Below are 16634 nucleotides of genomic sequence, written 5' to 3' on the forward strand. Positions count from 1 at the left end.
CCTCTGTAGGGCGCCGGGCCCTGTGCCAGAGGCACTTGAGGGGCACGTTCTTCGGTGTGGGGGCCTTGGGGACGAGAGGGGTGCATGGAGCCTCAGGAGCCAGCCAGCACTTGGGGGGGGGGGGCTGGGTCAGCAGCCCGGGAGGCAGACGGAGTATGCCCTGCCCTGGGAAAGGAAGGCACTAGTTACGATTATTCTTTAAATTAAGAGGTTAATGAGGTCGCCAGCACAGAAAAACCGAGCCGGGAGGGGCCCCGGCTCCGCGGACGACGCAGGCCGCCGGGTTCCCGGCCCCTCCCCGCGCCGCCCTGCAGGGCGGCTCCCTCCGCGCTCCGGGCAGGGAAGCTCCCGGGGACTCGGGCCGGCCACCAGCTCTGCGCCGTGCCAACGCTTTCATGGCCTGCGCGCCCGGGGAAGGGCTGGAGGGCGCGGCCGCACGCGCTCCGGGCTGTGGCGGCGCCGCTGACACTCGCCCGCCGACGCCCCGGCCCCGCGCCGGCTCAGCTGGCCCAGGATTTCCGGTTCTCGGGGCTCTTGTGGCTCCTGTCGGCCCGCAGCCCCGCGGTGCCCTCGGCCTTGGCAAGCGCTGCCGTCAGGGAGGCCAGGTTGGTGGCGGAGCCGGTGAGGGCGCTGGCCCTGCGGGCCTCGGGGGCGCCCTGCAGCCTGGGCCCCGCGCCGCGCCGCCGGCCCGCGCCCGCCGCCCTGCGCACCCGGCCCGGCCTCACCAGCAGCCCGTAGCCGGGGTTGCACTTGAAGTACTGCTTCCCTCCGATGGAGCCGTCGTTCTTACCTGGGGGGCAAGGGAAAGAAGACAGGGAGGTGGCTACGGAGTCTGCTCACGACCCCCACAGCGCCCCCCCAGGTCCCGCACTGGCGCTCACCACTTAATAAACGGGGCTGGGATGGCCGTCTCCTGGGCAGCACACGGTGGTCACCAGGGCCCGGCCCCCGCCCCCGCCCCCCACCCGAAGCCTGAAGTTGATAGCTAGTCCTGCCACTTCCCATACCCAGCCAGCTGCAGGTGCCACCGAAGCAGAGCTGGCACTACCCCCACCCCACCCAGGGGCACAGATTATTTTCAATCTAGATGGTTAAAATGTAAACCTCGGACGGATGTTGTTTGTAAAATGATCATTTTTCCTAAATCTATTAGACGGAAACTGGTAAATCACCGAATTGTAGCCAGTCAGATGGGACACTGCACGTGACGTGTCAACGTGGTAGAAAGAAGCTGCCCTTGTACGAGTGACTAAAACGTGCTTCAGGTGAATGACGAGAACACAGCACCCAGGTAGGGCCCATCTGACCCCTACATGTCAACATCCACGGTGATGGGTTGGTAGTAGGGAAGATGATCTTTTTAACAAAAATGATCATGAATTTTCTACACTCACTGTCTGCGCATCCTAAGCGGCCTCTCTCTCTACACCCCACTCCACATCGGCCCAGCCTGCACCCACAACTCTCACAGTCAACAAGGATTACCTCGGTCCAGACGACCTCTCGAGGTATGAGGAGATGGCCTCTCCCACTCTGACCACTGCCAGCACTGGGCGCCAGGGACACACTCCCACCTCCCATCTCACTGGCTCCTCCCTTCCAGTCTTGCCCTCACAGGGCCGGGGCTGTGCCCTCTCCCTTGGGGGCCCGCCTGCCCGTGAATCCTGATGCCTCTTAGCTGTGTCTCCAGCCGGAGTGTGGCCCCTGTGCCATCTCATCTCCACTGGAACGTCCAATCTGCACGCTCCACTTCACCTGTCCAACACAGAACGCGGCTTCTCCCACCCTGCGCCCTCACCTGTTCTCTCAGGTGTTCGCATATGGTCATGACTCTGGTCTCAGGCCACACTCAGGGGTCAGCCTGACCCCTTTCTCCCCGCGACATTCTCCGTCACTCAGGGCTTCATCGTCATCCTTTTCCTGACTCGACCACTTCTCACCACCTGCACGCCACCACTCATCCTGGCCTGGACGTCTGCAGCAGCCTCCTACATGGCCTGCCCACTCATCATCCCAAGTCTAGTCTCCTAAAAAAAGGTATCTTTTTAAACCTTCCAATGGTTTCCTGCCATACTTCACCCTTCCAGACACAGCCACTGCGCCTCTTCTGCCACCTGGCCGTCCTTCCTGCTGCCCCTCAAATGCAGTGAGCTCGACCCTGTGTGGAACTTGTGCCTGAGGTGCCCTCGGCCTGCAATGCTGCCTCAGCCTGACCACCTCTCCATCACTCAGGCTTTTGCTTCCCTCAGTCTTATTTAAAATAGCCCCACACCCACTGTCCTCTATCTGCTTAGCCCATTTTATTTTCTTCATAGCACTTCTTACTATCAAATTCATCTGGTTTATTAGTTGGTAATTTTCTCCCTTCTACAATGAAAAGTCTAGTGAAACCAGAGATTCTGTTTTGCTCCCCAAGGTATCCAATGACTGGAACATAGTAGGTGCTTACTATTTATTTGTTGGATTAACTAATCTATTTGCTGATCTCCCTTTAATTCTTGAGTTCAACAGCAAATATAAACTTCTTTCCCAATTCCCCTCTACATTTCAGCAGAAATGGAGTTCAAAAAATATTCCAGCCAGTGCTACATTAGTCTTCTAGAACCACTTCCAATTTATGACATTCTTGGCCAAAATTACTTTTAAAGACAGTGAGTGACTTCACTGCTGAGCCGAGGGACCCAGAGACAAAGAGTCCGAGTGGGGCAAGCCTGGGTTTCACAGAGCACCCCCTGCCCCGCCCCACTCCCACCAAGGAGAGCCCCTCAGAGCTCCCACTCTACTTGTCCCCATGCCCCAACAGCTCCACCCGCAGGGCCACACACAAGCCTCCTCAAAACCCATCTCCACAGCTCCCACCCCTCACCTAGTGGAGAGGCTGGGTGGCAAGGAGAATGACATCAGCCTGGCAGTCCTCCAAATGTGAACCAGAGAGTTAAGTCCTGGGTAGCTACTCAAGGGAAATGAGAACGTGTGTCCACACAAACACTTACGCACAAATAGTCCCAGCAGCATTATTCACAACAGCCAAAAAATGGAAACAACCCAAGTGTCCATCACCTGACAAATGGACGAACAAAATGTGGGGCATTCATACAATGGGGTATTATTCGGCTACAAAAAGAGTAACACATGCTCCAACTGGATAAACCCTGGAAACATGTTCAGTGAAATAAGCCAGACACAAAAGCCCACATATTGTAGGATTCCACTTATATAAAGTCCAGCTTAGGACATTTCATATAAACTTAGAGAAACAAAAAGTACATTAATGTTTACCTAGGGCTTGAGGGGCAATATCTGGCTAATGGACATGTGGCTTTTTTGGGGGGTGATGAACCTATTCTAAAATTAGATTATGGAAATGCTCACACAATTCTGTAAATATCCTAAGAACCATTGAATTGTACACTGTAACCAGGTAGAGTTTATGGCATATAAATTGTATCACAATAAAGGTGTTTAAAAAACATCAAAAGGACAAAATATTTCAAGTCCTGCCCTCAGTTTTTCTGAAAATGACGATTTATTGGCTTTAAGCAGTGCCATTCCAGAATGAGGCTTCAGGGACTGGCAAGCCTGCAGCAGCTCTTAGATGGGCTTGTGGTCTGAGCTCAATCCGTGGGCCCAGGAGCATGGGGATGTCTTAGTAACAAGTGAGCACGGCCACGGGCTCCGCGTCTGACCTGAGCAAACACAGTAGATACGGCTACTATTCTAGCTCAAATGCAAATGCTCCTGTGACCGAAAAAAGAATAAGTTCATTACCAAATTTATACTTGCTTTCAATTAATGTCAGGTTTCTGAGGAATTTCTGGAGGTTCAAAAAAGAAACCTTGACTCTTAAAACACTTAGGAAAAACTTATTTAGAGAAAATCCCTGAATTTGAAAAGTGGTGCGTGAGAGGCTCAGAGAGGTCGAATGACGTGTCCAAGGGCACACAGCAAATTTTGGGCAGCACCAGAAGTGGGGCCAGAGCTTTTCCACCCGATTACAGTGAGCATATGCAGTCACCTCCAGTGCTAGGAACCTGTCCCCGACAAGTCACACTTACCTGAAGGTAAGTCCAGCTCCACACCAATCCATGTGCCCTCCTGAAAGTCGGTGGGCCCGATGTATCTCACGATGCCCACTTTGTTGGTGCCCAGGGTAACATACTCTCCCTCTCTGAGCCACTCTGGGACTTCACTGGCTTCCTCAGAATCAGAGGAAACTTCCAGCTTCTCCAGGGCCTGCCCTCCAGAGCTGTTGTCACCCAGCCCTGCCACGGCTGGGGGGTCCTCCTCAGCATCAGGGGGGCCCCCGGTGTCCCCACCGAGCATGCGTGTGAATGACTTCAGCTCCGAGGTTCGCACCTTCCGGATTCTGAAGGGAGATGCCGGTGCAGGCGACTGAGACAGGAGGTCAGGAGGCAACTGGGCTTTGGAGACATCCGGCTCTAAGCTGGGGGTCGGGGTGGCCTGGGCCTTGGGTCGTCCTGGTGGCTTGGTGGCAGGGGAAAGTTCTCCGCACTGCGAGCTGGCTGACTCCTTCTGGGGGGCAGAAGTGGGAAGACCAGGGGGTGACGTGCCAGCTTCTCCATTCTGCTTCTCTGAGGAAACCGGACCCTTGGCCTGGGCACTGCCACCGTCACTCCTCACAGTTGGCTTTGCTGGGACAGGCAGTGACGGAAGGCTCCTGTGACCCTCCAAAAGAGCAGGGAGAGCACTGTCTGTGTTGGGGGCAGCGGTTGCACACGGGGGCTCAGTCTCTGGGCTGGCCTGGCAGGAGACAGCAGGTGGCGAGCCCGGCGTCTGCATGCCAGCCTGGGCCACGGCATCCAGGCCCGGGGCGAATGCATCAGACAGCGTGGCTGTGGAGACGCTGTGCGAGAAGTAGCCACTGGAGGCCTCACTCAGGGGGCTGGGTGGCCCCTCCTGCACTTCGGAGACTTGGGTATTGGTGGCCACGCACTGCGGTGGAGGCAGCTGAGCTGGTTTGTCACCGGTCTCCACCACCGGGGCGATCTGCACCGTCACATCGGGGGCCACACTCACCCCCACACTCTCTCGGTGAGTCTGAAGCAGGAAAGGGGGACGAGTAACTGGTTAGAGTTCAATGTTAGCTATTCATGTCCACAAGAGTTGAGACAGATGCTGTTAGTTGAAACCGTACAGCTCTGACGGTGAAAAGTGCGCTGCTGGGCAGGAGGGCAGACCTGGTCCCAGTACCAGCAACACCACTTACCGCCACGTCACCCGGCTTTCCAGGCACCGGATGGTGAGGGCCCCAGTGTACTCTGCACGTGCTGAGAGCTGAGCAAACACCTTGCCCCTTCCATCTCCTCACCTTCTATACAAACTAGAGATTCTAGTAGTTGCCTGTGATATTGGCATTTATAATAATATACATTTTGTCTTCATCCCCGTTTCTGGCATAGGGTTCTTTCCAAAACCTTTGGAATTTCCTAAATGGTAAGAGCAATGAACGTATCTTGATATTTATAATAAGCCCCTTCCAACAACTCCTGAGTGTATATTAATAAAGGTACTTAGAAATCCCCTAAGGATGAGGGCTGGCTGCCAGAGGAACCAACCATGCTTAGAGGGTTGGAACTTTCAGTCCCACCTCCTGATTTCTGGGGAGGGGAAAGGGGCTAGAGGATGAAGCAATCACCAATGGCCGGTGATTTAATCAGCCATGCTTCTGTAATGAAGCCTCCATAAAACCCCGAAAGGATGGGTTTCGCAGAGTTTTGGGGGTTGGTGAACACACAGAGGAGCAAGGAGAGTGTTGTGCTCAGAGAGAATCGAACACAGAGAGTGTGGAAGCTTTGCACCCCCTCATCATACCGTCCTCCACGTCTCTTCCATCTGGCTGTTCCTGAGTTCTTTCCTTTCCTAATAAACTGGTGATCTAGTAAGTAAAATGTTTCTCTGAGTTCTGCGAGCCACTCTAGCAGATTCATCAAACCCAAGGAGGGGGTAATGGGGACTTCTGATTTATAGCTGGTCAGCAGCACAGGTGCCAAGCTGGCCTTGAGATTGGTGTCTGGAGTGGAGGGCAGCCTGGCGGGACTGAGCCCATAACCTGTGGGACCTGACGCTATCTCTGGATAGACAGCGTCATAACTGAGGTGAACTCAGATACCCAGCTGGTGTCGGACAACGGCTTGCTTGGTAGTGTGGGAAACAACACATACGGGGCTGCCACCGAGAGTCTGTGTGGTACGAGGCAATCGAGGCCTCATCCCACTGGCAGCCCCACCTCCCTGCACTCAGGCTGAGAACTCTGCTCCTGTGGAGAGACCCCCTGCCCAACACCGACTTCCCGGGGGCCTGGGAGCATCCCTAGTAGCCAGAAGAGCACTTTCCTCCTGCAGAAGTGACATGATGATCTCACTGGAGGATCTGAAAGGGCTTCAACTCAGCTTCACCAGCTCAGGTTTGAAGAAATGACCTGTGGGCCGACTGCTGACTGGCTGTTCCTGGCTGGGAGGGAGTGGGAGACGGGAGGATAGAGGCTGTCTGCAGGCCATACCCTTTCTCTGAGAGGCTGTCTTTCAGGCTGATGCTGAAGGCTGGTCCCATGTCACAGGTCAGGGGGGCCTCTGCGCCTGGGAGACACCAGCCAAGAAGCAGTCAGCCCCACAGGAGGGGTGACTGAGGATGGAGCCGCAGTGGCCAGCCTCTCCCCCTCACGTCACAGCCTGAGTCACTCTGGCAGAGACACACACACAAAGCCCCGTCTCCTGGGGAACGACACAGCCACTGCTCATCCAAATTCTACTGTTTCTAAGGTGCTCATAAGGTGTTCTTTCGTTGATAACTTAAGTCCTATGAAGAAGGTGGCAGATTATCTTTCTAGTCCCAATTCACAATGACGAGGGGGAAAGACGGCAGGAACGGAAAATGGGGTTGGGGAGGTGGAGAGCGTGCTGTTCAGAAAAAGAAATATGTTTTCCAATATTTACGGAAAGATTATTTATATTACAGGAATGGCCATTTTCCATGTGAAATAAAGGATTTATTCGAACTGGGAAACAGCTGAGATCCATAAGTCTCTCACAGTCACTTGGCTTAACTCAGCAGTTTGATAAACGATGCATTTTCACGTGAATTGTCATTTATAGTCCTGTCTCCAGAGGCCCTCCTATCCCCACAAGGCACACTTTCAGGGCACGAAATTAACGACACCTCCTGAGATTAACAGCCCATTTTTGTGATGGATCTCTAGGCTGCAAAATTTACTAAATCCAATAGATCAATAACTGTCACCAGCACAAATACTCTAAAAGATTAGGCAATCCTTCAATCATTTTTCTTTTGCAACTTATACATGTTTTATTTATTCTTTCCTATTTCATTTTTAATATCACTGACCAGGTAGGGAAGAACACATGAACAAATTCCAAGAGCCCAGAATCCAAACAACAACTGTGGGCCTGAAACAGCACGTGTTCCCTATTCCCCTCCTGGGGGAGACCCCAGCACTACCAGATCAACAGCGGCCATCTGTGTCCTGTCCTGAGCAGGCCACAGTCTAGTGACTTTAGTGCCTTAAATTTCCCTGGTATTACCTGTTTGCTTCCACATGAATCCTTTGATGGAGGCCAGAAACTATTATCATATTCATTTTACAACATGGCCCCGTAGAGGTTAAAGGATTTATCCAAAGCCACCAGGAAGGGAGAAACCAGGGATGAGAGGTCAGAGCCATACCCACTACAAAGTAGAGACCACAAGCAGCCAGGGAACACCGATAGACCTGGATCGATCGTAGTATTCTTCCCTGCTGAGCCAAAGCAAACAGCCTCAGATTCCTTCAGTTACTGCAGGCAGTGGTGTGTCAGTGGAAACCTATCTGCCGTCATGGGTTCTATCCTGCCCATGAACATATTTCTAGAGACTGCCGTGAAAGCCTAGACAGGAGAAAACCCCCTCGATGAGCTGCCCTGAGCTGCAGAGGCCATGGCAGGCCAGGTTCCTTCAGCAGTAAGGCACTTGCTCCCACTCTGTCCCACTGGCCCTGGAGCCCCAGTCCTGCCTCAGCAAAACCATAAACAGTACTCACGGGGGAGAGAGGGGGACCACAGTATTATCTCCAGTTAAATTTGTGAACACCAAGGCTGTACTGGGTTGAAAGGGCCTTTTAGAAAGCAGGGCCTTCACGGAGGCCCAGCTTTTCTTTCAGATTATTTGGCCTTTTTTGCTGTTGTTTTATTAAATAAAAATTTCCTATGAAGATATAGCATTGCCTAAGAGAATGAGCACGCAGTGGGAGAAAATAGATTTGCGACTCATAAGATGAGAAGTGCTGTTCATCTGTGGGAGATCATAAGAGACTATTTTTCTCCCCAGCTTAGCATTAGTCTTTTCACGCTGATATCATGAATCGGAATGAAATGTAAAACTGAGAATTAAGCAAACACTTAGAATAAGGAGATTGTTCTGTTTATAGAAACCGCCTTTGCCTAGCAGTGGGCTATTAAAGCAGCAGACTACATTAGCAGTCGAGCACCCAAAAGTTTAGCAATCATATGATTAACAAGTTGAAAATAGCAAAGTGTAACCAGGAAAATACAGAGGGAGAAGATGGTGGCCTATATCATGGTTAATTATCAAAACGGGAACCCAAAAATAAAATACCACAGGTGTGGACTCAACAATTATACCCTGGGGGCCATCCACTGGATGTGGGGCAGCTACCTGCCACGGCGCTGCCCTCGGCCCCCGTAACTCACCTCTGCCATCCTGGTCACCCCGAAATCCGCAGGAGCAGGCTGTACCAAGATGCGCGGCACCGGCTGAGGAAACAAGCGAAAGGGGGGCATAGGCATCAAGAAGAACAGAATGGAGACAACCTGAGGAGGATTTTCCTGAACCGACTGGAGAGTCCGTCACCGTTCGGGGATTCTAACAAGTCACTGGCAATGAAGCATGCCAAGTGCTAGGAGCACCACACTACACAAGGAGACGAAGGAGACGGGAGAAATAAAGAGCACAGCAAGTGGCTTACTCCACAGTGAGCAACACAAGAAACATGCTAAAGACAGTAATTTATGTGGTGGGCTCACACGTTGCCAGGCTCTCTCGCCATTCACACACGACATACATTCACCAACGGACTGTGTCTGTACAGACAAGTGTTACAGGCTTCATGGAGAGAAGTTATTGGGACAGGAAAGATCGGGAAAGGCTGCAGGCAGGAGTGGACTTCAAACCAGGCCTTGATACCCAGGGAAACCTCGCGGTACAAAAGGAGACGTGGTGAGAGTAGTCACTGAAAGTGAGGAGTGAGGAAGCCAGTCTGGCTGGAGCACAGCTCTGGGGCTTCACACAGAGCAGGACAGACACCTGGAGAGAGGCTTCGGCATCTGAAACGAACCTTACGAGGTAATGTGATGAGGACCATCACAGAGGCCTGGGCGGAGAAAGCAGAAGACCGAGAAGACTGATCTGAGAGTGGAAGGCAAACTGATTGGAACAATATTTGGAGACTAAGGTAGGTACATCACCATAAGACTCCAGCAACAAAGCAGGTGCGAGGTGGAAAGAGCCTGAATTAAAGGATGCAAGTAACATCACGAGAAGAACTCTGTTACTTATGGACCTGTCATTTAAGAAACAGTAAGAAAGAAAAAAAGAAAAAGAACAAAAATATGATCAGCACCAGGATGAGGAAAAGGGATGTCAGAGAAGGAGCTAGTAACTGTGAAGAAGGAATCAGAAAGCCACTGTGGCCGCTGAGCTGACAATGGCAGTGGGACACAGATGCAGAAGTGATCAACCATCTAGAAGAAACCGGCAATCCACCACTTCTGCCTTTATACCCTCAACCAACCTCTGGCCCCTTCCCAGGTCTCCCTGCTCCTGTGCAAGAGTCTGGACCTCAGAATGCTCAGTTCTAAGAGGGCTCCATTCGGCAGAACAAATACTTACAAGAGGAGTCATAATTGGGTGTGGGAGTTGGTTTCCATAATGTATGAGTCGCTCTGCTCTTCCTGGGTCCACAGGGAAAAGAGCTGGTCACTGATCTATTACCTGCTCTAAACTGCCGAGCGATGTAGCCTCTCTATCTTTCCACTTCCCTTCTGGCCCTAAGCACTCCAGGTCCTCCCAGTATCTGGGTGTCTGAGGCTTCTATGCTGTCAAGAGTGGACAGAGGCTGCAGGCACGGAGGCTGGACGGCCAAAGTCTTGCTTCCTACCAGGCAGCCCAAAGTCTTAACTGTAGGGAGAAGAGCCTATGTGCAACTAAAAGGCTCACTGAGATCACAGAACAAACTAACGGCATTTCTGCAAAGGGTACCACTATAACCAACCATGCCTTGGGGCTGCCTTTGGGAGAAAAGTGTGAGAAGGGATTGATTCTGCTGAAGGTAAGGGAACAGTGACAGGATTTGAGAAGAGGCACAGAGGAGAAGCGATTAAATAGGAAACGATACAAGATAAGGCTAAACAGATGGAAGGACCTAGGGATACACGAAAGGAGCATACAAGGTGTGATAAAAAAATACGGTGAATGTTTAAATATTTTTTAATGTATTACAGTAAAAGACAGATTGCCATTAATCCCCCTCAAAATACTCCCCCTCAAAATACTTCCATTCACTTCAAACACACTTGTCCCATCGTTCTTGCCACTTTCTGAACAGTTCTGGAAGTCCTCTTTTGTGTCATTAGTTGTGCTGTCGTGGCTGCCTTGATGTCCTGAATCATTTTGACTTTGGGGAAGAGCCAGAAATCGCACGGTGCCAGATCCAGTGAATAAGGTGGATGAGAACAAACCATAATGTTTTTACTTGACAGAAACTGCCGTACACCAGAAGCCATGTGTGACAGAGCATTGTCTTGATGGAAGATGAAGTAGTAAAGACACTCATGAAAGAAGACTTCCAGCACTAATTCAGAAAGTGGCAAGGATGACGGGGTAACTGTGTTCAAAGTGAGGGGGGGTATTCTAAAGAGGATTAATGGCAATGTGTCTTTTACTGTAATAATTTTAAACATTCACCATATTTTTTGATCACACCTCGTATACTTTGCCCTGCGAACACCGGGGAGTTATTGGGGGGTTAAGGCAAAAGAGCAAACTCAGAGATGTATTTAAAAAGACAACGGAACAGACAGAGGGAGGACGCCCTGGTGGCAACCACTGTCTTCATGCCTATTTTTCCCCGTACTATCTGAAGTCCCCCGCCCCCAACCAATGAAAAGGTGTTCAGATCATATTTCTTAGTAAAGGAAGAAAAAATTTTAAGTTCTAACTTAAAATACTTAACATTTTCAGTTAGATCTTATTTAAAATATACAAGGGCTAAACATTCCCCTCAAAGTATAAAAGCAAAAATCCCACCAACGATGAAACTATAACCACCCAGGATGAAACCTCTTCTAAGATGACATAACTCTTACTCTCCTAAATAAAGCAAAGAAACATAATTTACACTTTTCTTTATGACTCAGAGTAATTAGAAAATTCCAGTAAATGCTTTAAAAATATTAGCTACGATGAATTAAAGGACCAGATTGTCTGTGACACCATGCTGGAATCCAGGGGACCACAGGGCTGCCTGCTGCCCAGGGCCCCTGGGCCCTGACTTCACGACTCCTAGCTACTCAGCTGAAAACCTCATGCGTAGCACTCACACGTCTCCTGTCACCATCATTCACTCTCAAAGACCACTTCTTAATCAGGCAATACGTTTCATAAAGATGCCACCCAACCCCCACCATTTAAACAAAGTGTGACCCAGAAAACTAGATGATTGGACACATCTGAAATGGCTACAACCGGTGTCAAAACTAAGATGCGATCAGGTCTGAGTGGGTCCTGAGTGCAGCCAAGACTTGGACCACACCTACTCTCCTGTTCACGCACTAGTCACTTCATGGTGTCTCCCTCCATGGTGCCAGGTAGCGGTGGCTGCCAGATACTCGCTCTGGACCAGTGGGGATCACAGGAAGACACTTCTCCAGCAGAGCATGTCTGAAAGGTAGATGCTACAAATCGGCAGTTACAAAACAGTCACGGGGCTGGAAAGTACAGCACAGGGATTATAGTAATAATATTGTACGGTGTCAGGTGGGTACTAGATTCATCGAGGGGATCACTTTGTAAGGTATATAAATGTCTAATTACTATGTTGTACACCTGCAACTAATATAATATTGAATGTCAATCGTAATTGAAAAAAATTTTAATTAAAAAAAAGAAGAACACTACATGCTAAAAAGAGTAGGGGTACAGACATACAAACTTAGCCGTGTGTTCACTTTTCTGGAAGCTGAGTACACAGGGATTCACCCTAGGACCCTCTCTACGGTGCGTGTTTCACATTTTTCCATAGTACTGCCCTACACGAAGAAGGCAACTTGGCTGTGAGTCAATGTGAATTCGGTTCAGCAAAGACTTATTAGGCCACAGTGCACAAGGCATAGCAGAAGCGCCGTGGAGAACACAAAGGTCAGACAGACAATGGCTTTGCTCTCAACAGACTGGCAATCTGATCTGTGGGACAGACACGCAGGTAAGTAACTAAAATGTCAAGGAATAGGACAGACATGAGAATGGACGTCTCATTAGCAGAAAAGACATGGAGGAGGAAGGGATCGCACATGGAACAGGCCTAGAGTTCCTTCATGAAGGTGATTTTACTCTGAGATGGGCCTCGAAGGCCGAGTGTCATTTCCTAGGACAGGGGGACACTTCAAATGTGAAGCGTGGCATGACAAAGTCAGGATGGCAAAAGAGCCACTTTGTGTCTGGTGTTCCCTCTACTCACATCTCTGCCCAGGGAAAAGCTGCTCCATCTTCCAGGGTCTTTTGGGAGGTTAGAGAGAAGGGCCTGGACAGAAGAACATTGGGCAGAGGGAGAGAGGTTAGGGCCACGTGGAGGAGGCTGTATGAGCTCATGGTTGATTTTCATAGGCAAGAAAGAACTATCTATCCAAGGTTATTGAATGAAGCAGTAATAAGAAGCATGCTTACAGAAGATTAATCCTTAAGTAGAGGGAAGATACTAAACGTGGGGAAATCAATTAAGAAGTTGTTTTAATGGTTCGGTGGAGAGCTAATAAGAGCCTAAATTTGGATGGTAAGAGGAAAAGGAAATAGAAATTAAAATTTAGATATATGAAGGAGACTACAGAATACTTGGAAACAATTGGCTCTGGAGGAAGGGGAAATGGAATCAAATATGATACCCAGGAAGTAAGGGTGACAGGGAGACGAGCAAGGGTGGTATTAACAGAAACAGTGTCGGGGGGGTGTGTGTGTGTGTGTGTGTCTGTGTGTCTGTGTGTACTCATACACATACATATGTGCAGGGTAAAGGGTACTTAGCTTTCTATATTTGGCAGTGGCCTGTGATGAATTCAGCAACCTTATTAAGAGTTCCAAAAATACTACAAAGTATACTGAAATCTTAAGTGTGCCATTTGTCCTTCACACGTAACAGCTCAAATTTCCAAATGTGTATTGTTTGCATTTTAATGCTCTTTTACATATCCCCTGTGCAGGCAGTTGCCTCCTATTTCAGGAGCTCAAAACATTACAGATCATAAGCTCATTAATCCTTACGACACATCTGGTAACTATTAATAAAAATGACTGCAAAGTATTTTGCAGCTATAAATATTAAGGAGAAGTCCCATGAGGCAAGCGAATATAAGTATAATTATCTACATTTCACATCACGGAAACCAAGGCTCAGAGATATTTACCTAATGGATAAATGCATTAGGGTTGCCCAGTGAGTTAGCGACAGAGATGGAAAAGGGGTGAGCTCTCAAGCACCAGCTGAACCTGCAATAACACTGTCGACTGAGCATTGCTAAAACTATTAACTATTAAGGAGTAGGTTACAGGTAAGAGAATTGCTTAGAAGTATTTCAGGGGAGGGGTGATGGTCACTCCTCATAGCATATCGCGTCATTTTTTTAACTCTGGCTTTCACTTGCCACATGAATGAAAATAAGGCAAATAAACTCAGAATTTCCTAATTGGGCCTAAAAGCTATGTTGGAGACCCTTTTGCCTAAAAGAATAAAGTTTTAACTCCTTGGCACGACGTGAAAGACCGTCCCCTCTCCGTGAGGCTGCAGGCTTTCCTGGCGTGTTACGCTAACCCACAGGGAACTCCCTGAGCCTTCCTCTCGCTGTTCCTTCCCCTAGGGATTAAGTCCCACCTGGTGATCACCTAGTCATCTTTAAGTCTCAGCTCAAGCATGATCTACTCTTCCGGAAATCACAGGTAGAAATGCTCTCTGCCTTCGGACACACACATATTATAGCACCCATGACATCATCCTGTTTATGTAGCTGAGGGAGCTCCTCTAAACCAAGCTCTCTGAAGGGTTAGGATTATGTTTCATCCATCTCTGTATGCCCACACATAAAACAATAATGTTTGTTGAATGAATAGACATATAAGTGAATGAATGAAGGAATGAATTACTGAAGGCCACGTTGCACAGGTACATAGAATCTGGAAAAGGATAGACATTCTGAAATTTGGGCATAGGGGTGGTAGAGGAGAGAAGAGAGATCAGTTGAAGGAAAAAATAATCTCTCTTCAAAAACAATGAATTTTCTGATGCACTATTTTCTTGTTTGAAAATTAACCCTTCCTAATAATCACCCTTTACCCTGAATTTGATAAATTCTTGTCATTTCCTAGTGGTTCCTAAGTTAACATCCTGTAAGTCTTTTTTTTTAAAACTCTAACCATCATTTAAATCCAAGCATAGGAGTATACAACAAGAGACGTAAGATTTACTTTTGCTACAAATAACCAGTACCCAACCTTTGATTTTCATGCTGCAAAGTGAGAAGAATACAAGAAACAAAACCAAGCATGGGAAGTGCATATACACAAAATGCTTCCTAATCTTCTAATATGTTCTGCTAAAAGTAATAAACAATGGATAAAATCAGACATGTACACTTTACCTAAAGATCAAGACTCAGCAATAACCTAATCAATATAAACATAGTTTTTAAAGGTTACATTAATCAGAGGCAGGGTGGTTAGGCTGGAAGAACGGGAACTGGAAAGTCACAGGAGGAAAGCTGTGGGAAACACCCAGCACCGGTGCAGAGGAAGGCACTTCCGTGACCATCGTCTGATGCCATCCGTAACCGGTTCACCCAGCCAGTTCCCCATGCTCACAGAGCACCCTTCTGGTTTATCCAGTGGCTTTTCCAGGGTGATCCAGAGGGGAGTGTGTTAGCTGTGATGACATCAGCACTTCTCCCATCTGGCAGTTATATTTCTTATTTTAAATGAGTAACAACGTTTGAATTGATCCATCCGTGCTTTGTTTGTGTAAACCTGATCACCTCTGGGGTTGCACATCTGGGAGGTAGAAATCGAGTCCCCATGAATTCTCTAAGCAATGCCACCCAGGGAAGATGACAGGTGGCCACCAGCTGGTCCCCGTCAGAAACACTGGTACCCTACCTGCCACATGCCCCTTTCTATCAATGACATGAAAGTATCAATTTGTCAAGCATGGAAACGTGACTTCATTTTTCTGACCAATCTGACAATCTTGCATGAGGTTTTTGCATACACTTGAATAGATTCTTCCAGTTTTATCCTCTTCAAACCCACCCTCCAAATTGCACTCAGAGGAGCTTTCAAAAATACAAATTTGCCCATGCCACTCTCCTGCGTTGAAACCGTCAATGATTCCCCACTGCACTGCCCACAGATCATGTTTTCAAAAATAAATGGGCAAGAAAAGGAAATATGGACAGGTCCTACTCAGTGTATTTCCACAGCTTGCGCAGTGCCTCCTTCAAATACTTTACAGATTCATTCATTCTACAAATATAAGCACTTGCTATTTTTAATCAAATCCAGTGAAATCTCTTAAGATCACAACTGTGCATTAAATTTTGCTTCTTGAATATAAATCTCAGTTCTACCCTCACGAGGCTCTGTAACCTTAGACAGAGTCTAAGGGTCTCATCTTCCTCATTAGCTAACTCAGTATCTAATGTCACCCTCTGACTTGGCGCCGTCCAACGTGGCGGACGTGGCGGCCACCAGCCTCAGGTACCTACTGAGTACCTGAAATGTGACTGAGAAGTGGGAAAAACATTTTTTTTATTTTACTTAATTTTAATTAATAATATATACATTTAAAAATTAAAGTGCCGTTAAGTGTGTTTGAAACAGCTTGGGCACGTGGATCTATTTTTTCAACGTTACGAAGTCTAAATGCTGCAGGATCAAGTATTTCCAATGAAAATCTAGTATCCGAACTGAGATGTGCTAAAACATGCGAAATACACACCTGCTTTTGAGGCCTGTACAGAAAAAAAACATGGAAATACCTCAGTAAATGTTTTATACTGATTACAGGTGAAATGGCAATATCACAAACATACTGAGTTAAGGAACTGTATTATTAAAATTAACTTGACTTGTTTCCTTTTACTCTTTTAAATGTGGCTACTAGAAAATGTAACGACGTCTGAGGGGACGCACAGGAAACCCCGGGCACACAGTGAGCTCTCAGCACATGTGCAAAACGTCATGGCTGTCCTCGCCACTGGAACGCTGTGCGTTGTCTTCCAACATATCTCTGGGTTGGCTTACCGTAAGCACATTTTTAAACCATCAACAATTATATCTGATCTAAA

At 48.3% G+C, this 16634-nt stretch overlaps 1 protein-coding gene across 2 annotated transcripts in view; it reads right to left on the minus strand.

Moving 5' to 3' along the window:
- Window positions 1–350: 350 nt before the first annotated feature.
- The window catches only part of KIF13B (kinesin family member 13B), a 168513-nt gene continuing 152229 nt past the window's right edge, over window positions 351–16634 (minus strand). The window contains exons 38-41 of one of the 2 annotated variants that reach the window (XM_081076317.1): window positions 8724–8786; window positions 4056–5058; window positions 2867–2950; window positions 699–790 (exon numbers count right to left, since the gene is read on the minus strand). In XM_081076317.1, coding sequence (XP_080932443.1) covers window positions 2901–2950; window positions 4056–5058; window positions 8724–8786 — 1116 coding nt within the window. In that variant the 3' untranslated portion in view covers window positions 699–790; window positions 2867–2900. Of the gene's footprint in view, window positions 791–2866; window positions 2951–4055; window positions 5059–8723; window positions 8787–16634 lie in introns of both variants that reach the window. The other variant, XM_081076318.1, reaches the window with a different exon arrangement.

This window comes from Rhinolophus hipposideros (assembly GCF_964194185.1).
Source record: "Rhinolophus hipposideros genome assembly, chromosome: 16".
Classification (NCBI taxonomy): domain Eukaryota; kingdom Metazoa; phylum Chordata; class Mammalia; order Chiroptera; family Rhinolophidae; genus Rhinolophus; species Rhinolophus hipposideros.